Source organism: Charadrius vociferus, unplaced genomic scaffold (genome assembly GCF_000708025.1).
Source record: "Charadrius vociferus isolate BGI_N301 unplaced genomic scaffold, ASM70802v2 scaffold167, whole genome shotgun sequence".
Taxonomy (NCBI): Eukaryota; Metazoa; Chordata; class Aves; order Charadriiformes; family Charadriidae; genus Charadrius; species Charadrius vociferus.
In genome coordinates, this window is record NW_009649460.1 from 1,786,368 (window position 1) to 1,803,787 (window position 17,420).

A 17,420-nucleotide genomic window follows, 5' to 3' on the forward strand; every position below is an offset into this window, starting at 1 on the left:
TAATCTGGAAAATGGTGCTTTAGAAGTCTTAAGTTTTACATCCAATATTAGGGGATGCCTAGGACAATTTTGGTCTTACACTAGCCGTGCCTCAGATTCTTACTGGTAAATTAAATTTAAAATATCACTTAATCTCTATTCATGTATTGAAGCACTTGGAAGTAATGGGAACAAACACAATCAGGAAATTAGGAATTCTGTGGTAGATAGATTGTTTGATGCTTTGGGCACCTCGTGTATTTACAAAGATAAAAGAAATGTAAAATAATCAACTGCCTGCTCAGTGCTGCTGAGAGACTGTGAAGAACAATGGCAACCGATCATGTTATTAAAAATTATATAATTCTTCTTAAAAATAGCAGTAAACAAAAAGTAGCACAGGTAGTTTTAATTCTGGGCATATCTTAAATCTTCGGAGTTTTACATTACAACCATAGTATAACTCCTTGGTAGTTCAGGGCTATTTATATATAGTACTTACAGCGCATACGTATAATTCACAGACATACCTAGATTGATCTGCATGGACAGATAACATACACAACAGTAATCATTCCGCAATGCTGCTGTATTAGCATTTTAAAAATTGTTTCTCTGGGATATTATGAACTATCCCACATAGCCAGCTATTTGCATTGCATGAGGGTCTGACAAGGCAATCATCTTAACGCATCTCAGTGTAGCAGAGGTGTTGGGTCAGAGCATCTGTGTTCACCATGGCCACTGGAGCTTATCACTTGCTGTCATAAGAAACTCTGGTAAGCTGAAACCTCAGATGGTGGGAACGGCTAAGGCATTAGACACACACTGTCTTCTGCTGATTTTTGCTACTGTTGGAGACGAAGCAACACCTTAAACCGTAAGATATATCAAAGTTACCCTATCCCAGCCTGATGTGCAGATTCCTCAGTTGAAAAAACACTTGTCACCACTCACGCGTTATTCACACTTCCTGTTCATTGCATTGCTGTAGAATCACAGAAGGGTTGAGGTGGGAAAGGACCTCTGGAGTTTACTTAGTCCAACCTCTTGCTCAAAGCATGTTGAACTAGAGCAGGTTGCTCAGAACTGTGTCCAGTCAGGTTTTGAATGTCTCTGAGCATAGAGACTCAACAGCCTTTCTGGGCAACCTGTTCCAATGTACAGCAAAAAAGTTTTTTCTTACGTTTAAATGGAATTTCCTGTATTTCAAATTGTGTCCATTGCCTCTTTGCCTTTCACTGGATACCGTCAAAGAAGAACCTGCCTTCACCTTCTTCACTCCTCCCATCAGGTATTTATATACATTAATAAGATCCCCCTGAGCCTTCTCCAGGCTGAGCAGTCCCAGCTCTCTTAGCTTCCCCTGGTATGGCAGATGCTCCAATCACCTTTATAGCCCTTCGCTAGACTTGCTCCCATATGTCCACATCTCTCTCATAGTAGATAGCACAAAACTGGACCCAGCACTTGGGACATCTCACCAACTCTGAGTAAAGGGGAAGGGTCATGTCCCTTAACCTGCTGCCAAAGCTCTCCTCGCCCTGGAGGGTGTTGGTCTTCTTTGCTGCAAGGACACATTGCTGGCTCATGTTCAAATTGTCATCCGTGAGGTCCTCGCAGTCTTTTTCTGGGAGGCTGCTTTCCAGACAGCTGTCCACCAGTTTGCATTGGTCCATGAGGTTATTCCTCCTCAGTGTAGAATTTTGCACTTCTCTTTGTTGAACACATTAAGATTCCTGTTTGCTTCTTTCTCCAGCCTGCCAAGGTCCTTATGGATTGCAGAAAAAAAAAAAAAAAAGTATGTAGCGCATCAGCCATTCCTCTCCAGTTTTCTACCATCTGCAACCTTGCTGATGGGGATGCACTCTGTCCTATCACTGGAGTCATTTGTGGAGCTATTAAACAGTGCTGGACGCAGTACTGAGCCCTGGGGTACATCTCTGATGAATGGCCTCCAGCTGGACTTTGTGCCTCTGATCACAATTCTTTAAGCCTGGCTGAACTGACAGTTTTCAATCCACTTCACTGTCAACTTACCTAGTTTGTGTTTCATCACTTTGTCAGTGAGGATGTTCATGGCAGACAGTGTTGAAAGTTTTACTAAAGTTGAGATAAACAATATCCACTAATCTCCCCCCATGCACGAAGCTAGACATTTCACCACAGAAAGCTGGTCAAGTACAATCTCCCCTTCATAAATCCACGCTGACTGCTCCCAGTCACTTTCTTTTCCTTCTTGTGGATTATTCGCTCCATCACCTTCCCAGCAATTGAGGTGAGGCTGACTAGCCTACAGCCTATATATGTATTTCATCCTCAGATCCTCCTCCTTGCCCTTCTTGAAGATAGGAACATTTGCTTTCTACCAGTCCTCAGGGCCTTCTGCTGGTTTCCATGACCTTTCAAAGATTATTGAGTGTGGATCCACAACATCATCCAGCTCCCTCAGCACTCATAAGTGGATCCCACCAGGACCCATGGACCAGTTTGTTGTTCCCTAACCTAATCCTTCTCCACTGAGGGTAAATCATCTTTGCTCCAGTCTTTTCCACTGGTCTCAGGTGCCTGGGATTCCTGAAGGTCAGTCATACCGGTAAAGACTGAGGCAAAGAAGACGTGTAGTGCCTCAGCCTTTTCTATGTCCTTTGTCATCAGATCTTCTGCCACATTTAGCATCAGGCCCGCATTTTCCCTAGACTTCCTTTTACTGCTGATGTATTTGTAGAAATAATTCTTGTTGCCTTTCACTTCCATCTCCAGATTCAACACCAGGAGAGCTTTGACTTTCCTAACCTCATCCCTGCATGCTTAGAGTATGTCTCTACAGTCTTCCTGGGTGACCTGACCCTGCTTCCATCTCTTGTATGCATCCTTTTTGTGTTTCAATTTTGACTGGGTCTCCATGCTACCTCCACATGGGGATGAACCATACTTGAGCTTGGACAAGGTGATCCTTGAAAATCAGCCAGCTGTCTACCAACCCCTCTTCTCTCCAGTACTGTATCTCATGGGATTTTTTTCCCTAGCAGATCCCTGAATAAGCCAAAGTCTGCTCTCCTGAAGTTGTGGGTAGTAATCCTGCTTTTTGCCTTTCTCCCTCCTCTCATGATCCTGAACTCCATCATCCCATGGTTGCTCCAGCCAAGGCTGACAGTAACCTTCACAACCCAGTTCTCATCTGAGAGGGGCCAGTCAGTCTGGCTAACACAGGCCTTGACTCCTGTGGTCCATCCCTTTAAGTGAGTGTCTGTAAGTCTTTCCATAGGAAAAGATAGGAGATAATTGATTGTAGATAGGAGATAATTACGTTCAGGTGGAAATATGAATACTAATTATTTTAGACAAAATTAAACATATGCACTTTTACACATGCATACACATCCTACAAGACATTTTTTTGTAGTATTGAACACCTTTAGGACATGAGAAATCACAATTATTGCTAAGACTTTAACAAAAGGTGACATTGTATTTTTGGCCCATCATCAAGGATGAGACATAATGAAGTCCTGAACTCCTAGCAATATGGTTGTGAAGCTGAATGTGATGAAGGCCTTCCTCTCTCTTCTTGCAGATCAAATATTCTATCATGCACCCAGGAACTCATGTCTGGCCCCACACAGGGCCCACCAATTGTCGGCTAAGAATGCATTTGGGTTTGGTGATACCTAAGGAAGGCTGCAGAATTCGGTGTGCCCAAGAGAACAGGTATGGTTTGGGTTTTGGGGGTTTTTTTTACACCTTCCTCAAGGCTGAAAAAGGTGTGGGGCTGTGTGTAATTAAAAAAAGAAAAAAAAACAAAAGAGGTGTTTTACTCCTCAGGAGGTATAATATATTTCATTAAACAGGCAATTTACACCCTAACTCTTGGTACAAACACATGAATATGATTTGTCAAACAATGCCAGCCAAACAGAGACGGAAGAATCTTGGGAGACAAAGCTGTTCTTCTCTGCTATAGCATGGAAATAGCAGTGAGTTTAGTCCATGAAGTCTCTCTGTGTTTACTTTTGTAACACCAGTCTAACATACTTGCCAGCAGAGTACCTCTATTTGTTTTGATTTTTTTTTTTTGCTTAGAATTCTTTGCTTGTTCAACAAAGGCTGAGACTAAGCTATACCTCGCTTTTCACCACCATAACAGAATACTCCTGTATTTCTGCAGAAACTTCTTTCCTAGCTAGTATTATTTGTTATAATTCAGTTAAAAATATTCCTATTGAAGTTAATTTGAAGATGAACACGTCTATGAAATGTTTGGCCCAATGAGTTATACAGGTAGCAAATTTCTTTAAAGTGCATTTTAAGTGAGAATTCTTACCCTTTAGGGAATAATTATGCTCACTTGAAGACCAGTTTTGTCTCTGTTTGCTCAGTGAAAAAAAACAAAATGAAATGCAGTAGTTATACATTTACAATCAGGGCATATAATCCCCTGGAAAATATGAGCAAATGTGATAGGTTTTTGCATGATATTATTAAATACAGACAGAAAAATATAGTATTAATTATATTGCTTTTTGCTTACAGACTTAATTTTCTGAGATTTATGTGAAATTCTAATGACGCTTAATATCTATATGTATATTTTTGGAAGATACTGTATCTTGTCTGCAGCATCTGAGTGCAACAACCGTTAATTTTGAATCCTATCCATGGTATTAATGTACAGATATATTTGATACTGAGAAATTAAATGCCACTCCTGCCTGCATGACTGCAATATGTAGCAAAGATATTTTTCAGGACATTTGAAAACAACTACAACACGAAACATCTAGAATTTTTGAGGACAGAAGTATCCAACAGTTAATAACAAAAAAAATGTTGTCACTATAGACTCCTGCCAATGTATACCTTATTTAATAATCTGTCACAGTCAGTGTTATAATGTACACTACCTACATCTAGTTAGTGATGGACGTTCGCTTCCAGCATTCCAGTCCAATATCCAAAATAAGTTTAAGATAGACATTTGGATGGCATTTGGATGGAGGGAGAAGCTTAGAGGACTAATATGGAGATGTGAAGTCTTTTCACTTTAGGAAAGTATGGTGAATTCAGATTGGTGCTGACTGAATGGCATTACCATTAGGTGGCTTTTTAGTGGCCTGTGTGAATGAAGTGGTGGTTTTGATCTGCGGCCAAGAGAGCAGGTGCCCACAGCTCACCACCCATTATTGCGGCTGGCGCCCTTCTTTGTCTTAACCCAAACAGAAGGTGGTGTGGAAAATGTACTTAACGACCTACTCCTTGGGAGCAACACTCTCTCAAAATCAAGAGTGGAGAAACAGCTGTTGCTGGTGCGCTACAGACCAGGCACTTCAGTGTCCAGGCTCCTGAACCTGACTCAGTCGTGTGCATCAGACTCACTCATTTGAAATGTAAAACATTCAAGAGCTGACTACAGCCTGTGCTGGAATGTGTTAACTTTAGTTGCTTTTGGCAAGAGCTCTACATTCAGAATCAAAGGCAGGATTTTCCGTGAAAGCACTGAAAGTGTGTCTGCTGATGGCAATGAAAGGGTTTGGGTTTTTTTTACATCCCTTCCCTTGTGAAAGGGGAGGTGGGTGAACTACTGTGGAAGGGAACAGTGCTGGGAGGAAATCCTACCTTGGGCATTTTCAGTTTCTTCCCTCCTGGTGGTTCAGAGCAGTGGTAAACTAGTGGTTTCAAATAGGTTAATGTACCTTCATAGAGGGTCAGGCCTTTTCTGGTCTCCTCTCCCACTGCTGTGTGTATCAGATAGAGAACAGAAATGATGAGAATTTTGTGCCCAGTTACCTCTGTGCCACCCAGTGTGGGTGTTAAGAGGGGCAACGTTAGGACGCAACTCATCCTTTGATGGACAGGCATCTCGGCTCTGTCTAGGACTGTGTTTTACTCCTTTGCTCGCAGAAGAGTCTTTCTGCAGCCGCGAGGAGTTGGTACATCTCATTGGTATTCTGTACAGCTATGGTAATTTCAGGTCGTTGGCCTATTTTGAAGTCCCAGCTCTGTAAAGTGTAGGGTATAATGCACAAAAATGGTAGGTAAATAATACCTAGTTATCAAAATCGAACATCTCTGTCAGACAAGGTAATCATGTTTTGGAATGAAGGTGCAGAATTACAGCCATATGCAGAAACCAGTCCAAGATCTCACCTGTAACAGGTGACACTAGAGCCAGGCAGGTGAGAGATAAACTACCCCAAAGTGGCTCAGCACCAGAGCAGAATAATATCATCCCTATGGTCCCACCATGAAGTGTTTCTCACACCATGAAGGCTTCTAGAAAATATTTATTTGCATGCTAATGGTGGGGTTTGTAATCTATTCAAAAGGGGCTAATAGTTCTGTCAACTTATGACTTTTCCTTTGTTGTGCAAAACAGTCCATCCCATTATGATGTAAATGGTAGATCCTGGGTTTTAACCTCTGAAGCTACTTCATCTGCATGTGTGGAGTTTTTATTGTCCTTAACTGAGCTGCACTTTCAGGCTATTTAGGGCAGGATTTTTCAGGCTTGGTTTAATTAGAAGAAAAAAAATAAATAAATCAACCCCTCAAAATCCAAAACCTAATAACCCCCCTCCCAAACAACAAAAAATACTTCAAAACAAAATATACACCAAACAAAAACAAATCCCCTAAGCCTCCTAAAACCAACAAAAACCACCCCCACACCCCCAAAGAATCCCCAGTTGGTTTGATTTTTTTACCACATTATAACATTGCAAGTGTTTGACTCCCATTGACTTGAATAAGACCAATGTAACTTTAGTGCAGTAGCAGAGTGTCAGGGTCTGTGTGACATAACACATTTTTCTTATCAGATAACTGATGGGGTAGCAGAAAAAAACACATGATCATAGCTGAAACCTGCAAAAGGCTCGTTATTTGGGCCTTCGAGGCTGATGTCTGTGTGCAAGCCAGTGTGAATTTTTTACGATGTTATGCTTTCTGGTTTATCTACTGTTGCTTAAAATATGTTTAGATGATCATTTCAGTTGAAATGATCCAATTCCCATTTCCATTTCTCTTCAGAACATTGCAGCACAACCTCATAAATTTTGATGGTTAATTTTTGCTTTTGTTGAATTAAAAATTAAAATACTGAGATGACTTGGGAATCTAAATCTCATTTTCACCCTGTTTTTGAAAAAAGAAAATTATTTTCTCTGTGAATGAACGCAGTTGAATGATCCAAGCAATGCATTTCCATCTTTGATGGCAAAATCTTTGTTTCTTTACCATTACTACTGTTCAGAGTTCCTAATCCCCTTTAAGGACATCCATCCCCATGGACTGCTTCAGCTCCTAAGCGGTCATGTTAAAAAAATTGATTATGTGGACATTGTAGAGAGGCTCTAGGAGGTACCACTTCTTTGACCAATATTGCCTCGACTCACTGTTATTCATGCAGTCTCACCTGAAGGTGTATGATCAGGTCCATGCTTTTGTCAAATAAATTTGCTTTGCTCATGCCACAGCCTGACTTTACAATAGACAAACCATGTAAGACATAATCAGCTGCTGTGTCTAAATGCAGTAGGTAAGATTGAGATCTGAGGGGCCGTGACAAATGACCGGCACAGTGACTTTTTGCCCTGTTGTGACATTATCACTAGTGGTTACTTATCAGTTGCTGATTTTTCACACTACCAGGACTGCATTTAACCAGGAGTTAAACCTCTCTTCAAAATTATGAATCCAGATCTCAACAGGCTGGAGAAGTGTGCCAGCTGAAACTCCTTCAAGTTCAACAAAGCAAATGCAAAGTCCTGCAGCTGATAACAGATCAACACCTTGCAACAGTACAAACTGGGTGATGGCTGGATAGAAACCAGTTTTGAAAAAAAGAACTCCAGGGTCCTAGGGGATGAGCTGAACACTGTGTTAGTAAGTGCATAGAAAGCAGTCTGAAGGGAGCATTTTTTTCCCTCTCTTAAGTCATAATGTGCTCATCTTGATGAAGTCTAAGCATGTACTGGACTGTGTTAGTAAGTGCATAGAAAGCACTCTGAAGGGAGCATTTTTTTCCCTCTCTTTGGCAGTCAAGATGCTCTGTCTGGAGTTCTGTGTCCAGTTTGGGGCTCTTCAATACAAAAAAAAAGTCATTGATAACTAGAGGGACTCCCGTGGAGGATGAAAAAGGTGATTAGGAGACTGGAGCATGTGACACGTAAGAAGCAGCTCAGAGAGTTAGTTTGGAGTCTGAAAAAGAGAAGGCTAAAGGGGAGCCTAGTTATCGTCTTCAACTACTAATGGGTGACTGCAGAAGACAGTGCCAGACTTTTTGGAGGTATGCAGTTATAGAAGGAGAGGTAATGGACACAAGTGACAGTGAAGGAAATTCCCTCTAGATGGAAAGAAATTTTCACAATGAGGTTGGTGAAACACAGGAAAAGATGGTGGAATGTCCGTGGTTGCAAATATTCAAAAATCTGCTAGTCAAGAACCTGAGATACCATCTAACCTTGAAGTTGGATCTAACTTTGCAGTGAGTCTTGCTTGAGCAGAGACTTGGACCAAATGCCCTTCCCAACTTTCTTCTGACCTAAATTATTCTGAGATTCTATCCTTCATAAAACTGACAGACACACTGATTCTTCCAACAATTAGTATCTCCCTTCTACATTGCCTTTTGCCGTTGCTTTTCAATCTGGTAATTTTATTAATTTTTCAAATGATGGAGGTGCTCAAAGCCAAGCCACTTGAAATAAATTGTGTGCATCCCTTTTTGTGCCTAACAAAGGTATAGATCTTGGAAAAGTGCCACTGTTAAAACTTGGCTCTTCCATGCCATAATGAACACTCACCCAGGGTACTTTCATCCGTTCAGTGGTCTGCTCTGCCTAAGCAGTACTTGGCAAGCGAAGAGGTTTTAAGTTATGTGGGCTTATCCTTCTAGTTCAGTTTTAATGGTAGAGTTAACCCAGTGTACACTGTAGCATTGCAACCTTCCTCTGAGGAAAAATCTTTAGATTCCGTGCCTTGAATGGATTTATGGGACAAGACTGTTAAAATCCTTGAAATTTTAAGTATGATCAAGGCCTAATTCTGTTGTTCTGATTTTTAGAAAAAGCAGATCGATTTCATGTAATTTGTTTTCAAACCATATGACCATATTACTGGTCATTCCCTCAGTTTCCATCCCTCATTATGTGTGTATCTGATTAGAAAAGGAGAAAAGTGGATTACTACACCAGTAATATACCTGTTCCCTGCTTATTGGACTCAACTCAAGAAAAGTATATAAATAACAAAATATAAATGTTTGAATGTGTATGTGAGCATAACTATGCAGAGTGAAGGAAACAATCCCTTGATAATATGAAGATCCATTAGACTGATCCTTCTGTAGTTTATTTCAATTAATACTTTGATATTCCAATCTCTTTATGTTAGGTAGTAAAATCCTGACTCTGAAATATATATTATTTAAATCATTCCTGTATGTCAAAGAGCATCGTCAGAGCTGATATATAGCTTGCCTACTCCATGGCACTTCAGATACTACACTAAAGCATGTTCTTTTTTGTGTTGCAGAACCTGGGAAGAAGGGAAAGTTCTTATTTTTGATGACTCTTTCGAACATGAAGTATGGCAGGATGCTGAAAACTATCGCCTGATATTCATTGTGGATGTGTGGCACCCTGAGTTAACAGCACAACAGAGACGCACCCTTCCTGCTATTTAAGGGGTTCCTTCTGATGTGCAGAGCAGAGGAGCTTTAACCCCTTTGGAGTATGCTAATAGGATTAATTTATCCAGCATACAAAGAATACTAGTATTTTAAGGGTTAGAAGAGATAAAGATGACACTCTAGAATCACAAAGGACTTGATTTAAAAACGGAAAAAAAGAAGGAGGAAAAAAAAAAAAGCCATATTTTGTTTCATACTGACACAGCACTGATATGTATTGTTTATCTGGCTACAAGTTTGAAAATACAAATCTTGTCAGCCAAAGAGCAATAGGTCTGGATTTTCAAACTGAAGAATGTGCAGATGTTTTTGCCATGCCTGTATTATGCGTACAAAACCAGTCAGTCAGTCACCTGCCCGGCTGTGTTCAGGCACAAGATTTGTGATTCTGCGTCCGGGAAATACTTCCCAGGTTTTTAACTGGGAAGCAACATTTAAGATATTTATAAACATATGCACACAACCAACTTTGAAAATCAGTACGCAGTTGTAATGTTAGCTGCTTTTGGCATAGAACATGTCCCTATGTTATCAACTGTAGATAATGTGAATGGGTTATGTCTGTTTTGTATTTTTTCTACCTGAGTAACTGTATTTTTCTAGCATAATTATGAACAAATCTTCTTTAATCAACCACTATTTTTTAAATGACAATATATATGTAAGTGCATCTCTAGCTATCGTTTGAAGGAAAACACTATATGTGAACAGATTTCATTTTTGCCAGCTGTGGCCTTCTCTTGCCTTCCTGGAAATGCAAACAGAAACTTGCATAATCAGCTGCTTAGTGAAGCTGTGTTCTGCTAAAACAAAGTAGTTCTCTTAGTTAGCAGGCAACCTTCAGTTTGATAATGGGATTTTGGAAGATGTTGAGCAAATGCGACATGTGTAGGCTCAGAACTTAAAGTGCTTGACAGTTCTTAGCGTTATGTAGTGAACTGCTGTTTCTCCTGCCGTTACAAAAGCTTGTGTTGTGATAGCCAGTTTCTACCCAGCAAGAGTCTGGGGCACCTCCTTCCAGGGGCTCCTTCTAGGCTGCCCTTGGATGGTCATTCAGCATTAAAAAAAAAAAAAGAAGGTTTTCTTGTGCTTTGTGAAGGACAAGGTCTAACTTGGTTTCCTGCCAGAATGCAGAGCAAAGAGCTTCACGTTATTAACTTGTATTAACTTCTGCTGCCAGCATCCTAAAGAGTGCTAGAAAGATCCTCTAATTGACCTGATGGTGTTTTCCTTGTCTTGAAACGTATGACGTAATGCTGAATTAAGTCTTATTGCAGTACTGTTTAGAGTGCGCTCTCTATTTGCCATACAGAACTTACTACATGGTAAAAAGGCCTGTTTTCAAGAGAGAAAACTGCTTGGATGTTTAAGCAGTTGGCTGGGCTTTTGGGTCTGGGCTGTTTAATGGGAGATGGAGGGTGCAGGACCCTCCACTGTTAACTTCTAAGAACACTAACAGAGAGAGACCTGAGGTTGCACTGATGATGTTTATGGCTGGCTGTTACCTACGCACCCGCAGGACGAGCTGGGTGCGGATAGATGTGCTAGGATGCTCCAGGCTTGTCAAGAGCAGTGGCATCATTACCGAGGGTTGTGAGAGACAAACACTAAGCAAGGAGACATTGAGGTTACTGGGTCTCCACAGCTTCATCTTTGTTGTCCAAAAGACACTGAACAGTCATCTTATTTGTTTAATGCTCAGTGGTTTTGTACTGCAGAGACCACATCACGGTCCCTAAGTGTCATGACCTGAATGCCACGTTTGCTGAAGCAAAATACGGATAAGAGCTTTGCATTCCCATAAACTGAATGCTTTTCAGATTTTGTATTTTACTACATAATCAAATCTTGTAAGGCCATGTTACACATGGTGATCGCACCATAAGTTAGTGTAACCAGTTTCTGGAGGTGTGCACTTTAATTTTCTTTTTGACTGTTAAACTGATAAACCCTCTCTGATCAAGAGTCAGTTTTAGACAGCTATGCTAATTAGGCTTTAATGTGTTGTCCATATAAAAAATAACACTGAGACTATACACAATATGTAAGAAAGTAACAGCTCTCAGTTAATCATCATGAAAACCGAAAAGATTTAAAAGTTTCATTCTTCAGAATATATATATATTGGAGATCTTTAGGAGAATCACATGGAAAACTGGAAATAAGGTACTTGTTATTGGGGAGGGGTCATAGTAAGAAAAGTTTTTTAAATCTCCTGGTAATTGTTTAGCCAGAAGTTGTATTTTCTATCTCTAAAGTGATCAAGCAGAACAAATTATAAACTATTTTGTAATTCTCTAAAATAAAGACATAGTTTGTAAAGAAGGAATCAAGAACTGTTTTAACCAAAATTTGTGGTTTATGAATATTTTTATTAATGTTGCATTTTAGTTTCTGTAGCTCAGAGTAAGTACTAAAGGAGCGGTAAAAGCTTTGGAGCTTTATTTATAAAAATCCATGCCGTCCTTCAGATTTTTTCATTGTTCCTTTGAAGTCTCATTCCTTATCTTTTCTGATTGCAATTGGCAAATAGATAAAATCAGCAAATAGATAAAAGTAAACTACCCAAGGTGTGTGTGTGCCAGAGTAGCACTGTTTATTAAGTTGTGTAGTGACATATCGGCCATTATAACTCATAAGTGCCTTGAATATGACAAGATCTATCATGAACCACTTCTCCAACGCTGAAGTGAATCTACTCTATGCCTACCTGTCAAGGAGCTGAAAGTGTATTTTTTTGTTAGGTACAGTTATTGGATTACCTATATACATGGGGAGGATATATATAGCAAACTACAGAAATTATGTAGTGAATAAATGGTATATTATTTTAGGTATCCCTGTTTGCCAACTGGTATTTCATCTTGAAAAAGCTTTTCAACAATGGAAGTGCCAATGGAAGAAGTGAATGGAAATGTTTTTACGTGGAGAACCATTGCAATTTAAATATTTTTTTCTTGAGATTTATTTACAGAGGGAAATGACAGAGAAGGGCAATATAGTCTCCTGTTTGTAAGGCAGTATGTACTCATCCTGATGTTAGGAGGTGGATTCCTCCCTGCCTGTAGTTACCTTACTGGCAAGCACAGAGTCTGTATAAGATCCTACAGTTAAGTACAGACATCATATAGTTATATACAAGGCATCATATGTATTTATTCATGCCACAGCTAAAGAAAACAAGTAATTCTAATCCTCTGCAAGGTTTAATCCTTAAGGACTAGATTTCAGTGATATTTGCAATTCCTGGGCAGAAAAAGTCCCACTTGAATGAACAGTGATTGTAACAGATCATCGCAAAGATTCAGGGGCAGTCGAGGTAAGTGTTTTAACAGAGAAAAATAATAAACCAAAGTATTTCTTCATTAATGCTGCAGTATAATAGCCAATGTCTGTCTGTCTGTCTTTGTCTTTTTTACTTTCTGCTTTAAGCAAGTTCTCTGTGACAAATCCAAATGTCTGCGAGTCTTCATGTGCCCAGGGGAAGGAAGGGAGCTGTGTCCTGTTACCAGGAGTTGACATCCCAGTTTTCTGTACTAGGTGGTACTGCCAGGGGAGAGGGAAGGGAAGAAATCCCAACGATAAATGGGTTTAGTAGTCTTATTTGTTTAATGTTCCTGTAAGCTTCTGCTGCTTTTTCTGCCTTCTGTATTGCCTTGCTGGGACCATCCGCTGCCTTAAAGACCTCGCCCTCTATCATGGAGGCCGGGCTTTGTATCAGCGACGTGCTGCTGCAGAAGGTGGTTAGTCTGAATGAGGCTATTTCGTACAAATACTAGCGGGTAAATCCTAGGTGTGTTGATGGGATCTGGCAGGATGTCCTTTCTGCCCTGTGCGGTTATAAAATGTTGTTGTAGATAAAGGCAGTATTTTGTTAATACATGTGTTAGGGCTGACCATGTCCAGTTGAACATCATCACTTCAGTGTATCACTTATGAATTCAGTGGATGTTCCAGAGGCACATTAAAAACTCTTGTGCCCATTATCATCTCATTTTATATCTATGGTTTACACTGCTGTCTTTGATATGTTGTTGCCAACTGCTTGTTCTAGTAAATTGTCAATGTATGGCAGTTTAATTGAAGACTAAAGGGTGTGTACCATTTTAAGAAATAAAGTCAGTGCACATGCAATTTGATAACTATTTTTCTTTTATTTCTTTAATCTGGTTTCTGTTTCAATGAAGGGATGGGACTCTCTTTGCAGTTAGAGCAAACAGAGGAATAACAAACTGATCTTTGGCATTTCAGTTCTATTCTTCCACATTTCCTTCTAGCAGAAGCTTGTACTGAGTAATTAATTCTAAGTTTTCCTTTTTCATTTTAACCATGGCCTGCATCTGCAATCAGCATACCCTTCTGGCTACACCTTTCACTCACTGCAGTAGAGAAGGGGGTAAATGGCTCTGCAGAGCTTTCATTTGCAATTGTGACCTAAATTAAACAATCTGGATTGAACCATTAATCACTGGTGAATGTGTCCAATGGGTCTCCCTGGCACCCCCCCTTCACACGCACACACGTGCGCACACAAACATCTAATAGGCTCCCAAGTTGCCTGTGGAAAAAACACATCATTAAAATTAAATAATTGCATTTCAAAATTGTGTGCGTCTGCTGCCCACACAGCTCACTCCACTAAACTGACAGTTTTATAAGGGCTTCAAAAGTTAAGAATAATTTTTGCTAGATACTGAAATAAGTGACCACTTATAAGCAGTATGGATGAGGCAGCCGCAAATTGTCATGTTGAATGGCATTATGCTGGCACTGATATATTTATTTTTTTTTTACTTTTTTTAATGCAAAAGCCTTCTGTAAAACTTGAGCAATACACGCTGCTATTTCTGCCCTCTGAGCCAGACTAAACTGCTAATTACAGTGCAAAGTTTAAATCTGAGATGCATTTCTTTACAACACATTTAACCTTCGCTTCTATAAAAGCAGAGCATCCCTGCTGAAGGCTTCAGGAAAACTACTGACACACCCTGGTTTCTTTAAACAGAGAATGCAGTCCCATCATTTCCAATATTTTAATGTCACAAGTCAAAAAAAAAAAAAAAGGAATTTTTATTGTATATGGACAGACTCCTGCGTCAATAGAAATTTCTCAGTTTTTGTTCAGCGTCGGCCGCACAGACAGATGGCTGGTGACAGTTGTTACTCGGTCAAGAGACATGAAGGACTTGTTCTTAAGCAAAACGCGTACGTGTGTTTGTGTGTGTGTGTCATGTGCTCTGTGGATTTCTGCTACGGTGGAAGTCTGTTCAATGTATCTGTGTATGTTCGGCGCGTGGGATCTCAGTCCAGAGCCAGCAGCGGTTGGGTGTTCTCGATTTCCCCCTGATCTTCATGTTTCAGCGTGCCGGCTTCCACCACAGACTGGGACCTGAAAACAAGAAGACACGCATGCTAGCAAAGGCTGTTGCAGGAGCACTCACCTTCCTGGAGTCCCTTTGCTTCATTTATTGATTTTTTTTGCTTTTGTCCATTTTCACCTTTGTGGCTTTCTATTTCTTTTCTGCGGAACGCATCAGGAATTTGAGAAGTGTTCCTTTGAATATGAACAGGGATGTGACTCATTGCATGACTCAAACGCTTCCCAAATATTTAGCACTTAGCCACTATTCATAATGCTGAATGCACTTACCAACTTAAAGGCTTGATCCTGAGAAAACATGAGGTCTGTTGGTCTGTAACGTGTTCCCAGGCAAAACTGTTTGTGCCACTGCTTACTGGAATACTTTGCACAAGGAAAGTCACTCGTACAACTGCTTGCACGAGTGAGTCCCAGCTTATGCTTGTTACAAATCTCGAGAAAGACAAGTAGATAAATCACATTTTACTGAGATAGGAGTGTAAGGGGCAGAAGTTTCGTGAGTTACCAAAGATCAGTGAAGAAGCCAAAATTAATATGACAACGAGGGAGCTTCTGGTGTACCTAGTCCTGCAATTTATCTTTATCTCCTTGTCTACACCTCTGAAGGACAACTTTATTCAGGGCTACTCTATTTTAAATTCATTTCTGTCTTCAAGGTGGGAAGCATAGTTTGTCTTTTGCTGCTAACGGACAACTAAACCCCAAAAACCAACACGTAAAATATGAGTAAACACTAGAGAAAGTGGAGCATCTTGATTTCTGGCAGTGACAAAAGCTGAGTGGTCTTAAGCTAGTGGGGAAAATTCAAGACTATTACTGAGGTCTGTGTGCTCCACTGTTTGCTCACTGAGCTATGGAAGGAGGAACTGATGAGTTTATTGTTACAGAGATTTGTTATCCTCCATTTTCTCTGGTTTGGGCTAGGGGTTGCCTCCCAGATTGGAGTGGGCAATGAGCTTTAGAGCAAAATCACTCTGTGAATTGGGAACTTTTAAAAAGGGAACTTTTTCAAAGGTAGGGGTAGAATCATACAGCCCTGCCATTTTTGTATTGTTTTAAAGGGCCAGTTTTCTCATGGATAGCTTTTAGATTTGGGCTCTCATTCCCAGGGTGTGTTTGTAGTTCCCATTTGTTTATTATGGTATCCTCAGTTTAAGCCTTATCTGTTTCATGAGTTTAGATAAGATAAGAATCATTAATAAATGGCATCCTTTGGTACTGCAGCACTTGATTGGGACTGAGTATCATAACTGTGAATAAATTGTACGATTATTTTTCTTATGCTTGGAGCTTTCATCAAAGCATAATAAAAAAATTTCATTTAAAAAAACCTCCAAAGAGAGATAACAAAAACTGGATGTTCAATGGGAACGCTTTATGCCAAAATTTTCAAATAAAATATATTTGCTCAAACGTTTTCTCTGGGTATTTTTTACAGTAATGTGACATGCATAATGTTTATGACTGTGTTTTAATATAGAAAAGCAGCTGATTCAGGAGATTATGCAAAATGGCAGTTTACATTTTTCTAGTATGTGGCAGCAAAAACTAATCCTGTGCCTTTGAAACTGGTGCAGAATGGATTCAAATCTCAACATCAACAGGTTTTTATTTTCTTTTCTGGACCACCAGATTAAATTATTAATAAATAGTACCTGATTAATTTTTGTCACCAATGTATTGTTTCTGTCTGACCCACTGCCTTACAATGAATGTAAAAAGTCGCAGATCCATTGCAGTATTTGTCAGCATACAGCAGAAAGTTTCTGCTCTAAGTCAAAAGTGAAAAGGCTCACAATTTTGCCTTTTGTAATTACTGCTGATTATCTCGCTCTGATCTCATTACACCCTAAAACATTCTTGCTTCTGTAACAGCAAGATACCAGTTTCTCCCCCATACTGGTACTCTCAGATGCACGCCAAGTTGGGAGCAACATAATCTCAAACTCTGTATGCAAGTCCTATCCTGCTCCTCTTCACACACAGCCAAAATAGCCAGAGCATCGAGTAAACACATTGCAGCCCACCTGACCTCCAAATTCAAGATTCCAAAAGATTCAAATGCTGTGCCTAGCCCTTCTAAATAACATGAAGAGGGATCCAGCTGAGATTTCAGTGTCTGCCAAGCTTTGCAGCAACAATCTCTTTTCTTTTTCTGCTAGAAGCTGCTTAGCCCCCTAACCTAAAATAAGCAGTTCAGAGATCTATCTGAAAGGCACAGTAGTAATTTAAACAATCATCATCAGTATTTTCTAAGACGCCACACTAAAGGACTTGCTGTTGTGTTTGGATTTCCATTTTCCAAATGCATCAATTTTTTGTTTGTTGAAAAATTTTTTCAGTTTTGTTTTAACTTAAAATTTATGTAGG

General features: G+C 39.9%; 2 protein-coding genes across 2 annotated transcripts in view; one reads left to right on the top strand and one right to left on the bottom strand.

Moving 5' to 3' along the window:
* Positions 1-9,828, top strand: part of ASPH (aspartate beta-hydroxylase) — a 102,809-nt gene extending 92,981 nt beyond the window's left edge. The window contains exons 26-27 of the mRNA XM_009889784.1: positions 3,557-3,690; positions 9,514-9,828. Coding sequence (XP_009888086.1) covers positions 3,557-3,690; positions 9,514-9,664 — 285 coding nt within the window. The 3' untranslated portion in view covers positions 9,665-9,828. The remainder of the gene's footprint in view (positions 1-3,556; positions 3,691-9,513) is intronic.
* Positions 9,829-14,636: 4,808 nt separating this feature from the next.
* CLVS1 (clavesin 1) overlaps positions 14,637-17,420 on the bottom strand; it is a 95,025-nt gene continuing 92,241 nt past the window's right edge. The window contains exon 5 of the mRNA XM_009889785.1: positions 14,637-15,059. Coding sequence (XP_009888087.1) covers positions 14,972-15,059 — 88 coding nt within the window. The 3' untranslated portion in view covers positions 14,637-14,971. The remainder of the gene's footprint in view (positions 15,060-17,420) is intronic.